The 3193-nt window shown below is 48.7% G+C and overlaps 1 protein-coding gene across 1 annotated transcript in view; it reads left to right on the top strand.

Moving 5' to 3' along the window:
* Positions 1–45: 45 nt before the first annotated feature.
* Positions 46–3193, top strand: part of ZNF277 (zinc finger protein 277) — a 94796-nt gene continuing 91648 nt past the window's right edge. The window contains exon 1 of the mRNA XM_025208751.1: positions 46–241. Within this exon, the coding sequence (XP_025064536.1) occupies positions 46–241 (196 nt within the window). The remainder of the gene's footprint in view (positions 242–3193) is intronic.

Here is a 3193-nt window from a genome sequence, read left to right as displayed (position 1 = left end):
CGAGCGTCTCCAGGGGGCGAGGCGGGGCGAAGGGCGCGGGCAGACATGTCCTCTCGCTGGAAAGGCCGAAGCGCGGGGAGCCTGTGTCAGGCCCAGGCCCGCCCCACGCAGCCCGGCACATGGAGAAACCGGTGCGCGAAGGGAAGGGGAGACCCTGCAGGGACGCTGGTGCCGCTTCGGAGGCAGGTGTGGGGAGGGAGAAGGCGGGGAGTCGTTCCCGGTCCACGCAAGGACGGACCAGGTGAGCGGGGCGGCGAGTTCTGCCCAGCCCCGCTGAGGGTCGGATCTGATCTGATCGCCCGCCCGATCCCGCACAGCAGCAAAACCTGTGACGGGGGAGGCGCAGACCTGGGAAGGGGAGGCTCGGAGTCGGGCCTCCTGGTGTCTGGCAGCTGGACACGAACAACTTATTTCTTGTTGGCTCCTCCAGCCAAGCTGAAGTAAAAGTATCGGGCTGCCATATATCTCCAGGGATTTCCATTTGGAGCCCCTTTGCGTGTGTCTGTGTGTGTCCCTGCATTTGTAGCCACTGTAATCAGTCCTCTTTGGAGCCCCGGGAAGCATCCCCTAAACAGGCACTTCCAGGCTCCCGAGGTTGAAACCAAAATCCTGCCGATTAACTCCAGGTAGGGGTACTCTTCAGGTAGCCCTCCCAACGCAGAGACTGGTATGGCAGCATCTACATGGCACAAGAGTGTGTCTACACACATAGTGGAATCATTAGTAATGTAGATACAAATGCTGCTAGCAGTGACCTCGCTGACTCTGTTCTGTATTTAAAAAAGCAATGGTGCCCAACGTTCTTGGATGGGCAGTCCGCGAGCTGGATCCTTGCAGGGCTCCCAATCCGGCACATAGTGCAGCTGCAGCAGGGCCCAGAAGGGATATGCCCCAGTCCCCATCCATCCATGGGGGAGGACATGTGGCTGGCCCTGATCCAACTGTGGTGGGGGAGGGTGTGGCCCAGACCCAATTGGGGGGGTGTTTAGGAATTTGGCAATGAGGGAGGGGTGTCAGTATTACTTGCCATGACTCTCCTGCTGCCTAATTTCCCAACCCAGGGGGGAGCCCTGCAGCCAGCTGCCGTGGCTCTGCAGGCCACATTTGGCCTAGGGGCTGGAAGTTGAGCACCCGTGACCTATGTAGCATGAAAGACATTAAAAGAGGGTCAGAGTAAGCTATTCTGTTCCCACCTGCAGAATGTACTAATCCCTGTTTGTTGCCCTGGCTGTCAGACTTAAAGGTGCCCTTACTAGACCACCCACCATCTCTCATTTTTCCATAATATGCACTTGGCTTGCCTACATGGAAGTTAAAGCAGTACATCCTTCTCCTCAAGCCTTCACATGTATGCAGGTCAATAACGGAGGTTTATAGCAGTATAGCTACTCTTAGACAGGAAGCTGTGCCTCTGTAGGACACCTTCATACTGGTATATTTGCATCCACACAAGGGAAGTTTGGTCATATGTAAGGGTCTGCCTAGATCATGGGGGTACTTAACAATTTTCGCAGGTTGATTTGTGGCCTAAAGTTCTAATGCTGTGGTTATTTTGTGGCACCCCTGCCCCTCTGCTGGTTGGTGGAGAGAACCTGCCTCCCATGGCTGATTGGCAGAGAGGTGGAAGGGGGAAGGGATTATGGGGTGGCTGCCACCTTGCTTGCTGGCTGTTCTTCATGTGACCCTGCCCTTTGGCATTAATTGGCAGAGGGGGGAGGAGGTGGCCACCATCTTTTCTGCTGCCCTTCATGCCACCCTGCCAGCCAATGCCTTCCCCTCCTGGCAGTGAGGACCACTGGCTCCTACTGGGGAGTTAGCATTTTTTTATTTTTTTTTATTTGTTGTTGATTTCATGAACAATCCCAGATTTTGCAGTTTCTGTGAAATCAACAAAACAGTGAATTAAGTAGGTCCCTAGCAATATATCGGTTCATGTTAAAATGGTATTGCTTGTTGATCAAAATAGTTTTATTGGTATGAACATGACATACAGAGCAGGCTTACAAAGCAGATAAATCTCTAGCAATCGATAAACTAGTTTGAAGTTTTTTGGCAAGAAAAGGTGTAAAGCCACTTATTCTCCCCTGCAGATTACATTTGCTTTTAAGTTTTTAAAGACCTGACCTAGATTTTCCCCGCTATTATCAAGACTATAGGCTCTTTGTTTTAGGGTCAAGTCAACCCTCCTTCCCCCCCCCTGCCCCCCAAGCCCTTTCAATGAGTTGTTGGATTTTTAACATATCTATTCAGGATTTTAGTCCTTTCTTTGTATCATCTTGGTGGCAGATCACTGAGAACCTCTGTCTTTAAAATATGTACGAAGGGCACTGAATAGGGCATCTTGAACTCGACAGTTTCCAGATGGTATCTAACATTCATCTAACCCCTCCACATCTTGTTGAGCATGCTTTCTGCTGCATGACTTGGGCCTCCACCTGTCTCTTTCTTGGGGTGTAATCATGCTTTTCACCCACTCTCAAGTGGGATCTTTTGGGTTAGTACAAACCCTGATTATCTCAGTAAGTTTGTTTTGAAAGGCAGAATGTGCCATTTTGTTTCCTTCTGGTGTAAAGATAACAATAATCTGTAAACACATGGCCTTCATAAGGAGTGCATGTTTATTTAGAATTGAGTCACTAAAGCAAAACAGATCTTAAACTATAAACCAGTCTGTCCACTGTTTACTGTTATCACAAACTCTCCATTTCTGCCTAGACTCGTCTCCTTTCCACACCCTTTCTTCTTTCTTTCTGCATTTTTCTACTCCCAAACCCTTTTACTCTCCTCTCTTTACAAATCCTTCTTATCCTAATCTTACCTCATTCCTAAGAACTGCTTTCTTTTCTCTCTCCCATCTGTTATTTTATTCTTACCTCTTTCTATCCCCTCAAATCCTTCCATCTATTCCTGGCTTTCCTTTCTCCTCCTTCCCTCACAATTTTTTTTCATCTTTTCACTTTCCCTGCCAGATCACCTGTCACTCCTTCCTTTCTCTGGACTGCTCAGCTTCCTTGTCCTCACCCCCCCAGTCAAAAATATCTTCCCTTCTCTCTCCAAAATATAGTCCTTATTTTCTCCTTTTTTCCCCTCCAAGTTCTGTATTTCTCTTCTCCATCTGTCTAAAACGATCAAAGTTACATTCTTTCTTCTTGCCTTTACTTAAACCATTCAGGTCAAGAATCCCTCATCTCTC

This window comes from Alligator sinensis, unplaced genomic scaffold, assembly GCF_000455745.1.
Source record: "Alligator sinensis unplaced genomic scaffold, ASM45574v1 scaffold297_1, whole genome shotgun sequence".
In the NCBI taxonomy this organism is placed as follows: Eukaryota; Metazoa; Chordata; order Crocodylia; family Alligatoridae; genus Alligator; species Alligator sinensis.
The sequence above is the reverse complement of the archived record's forward strand: the minus strand, read 5'-3'. Positions and strand labels throughout refer to the sequence as shown.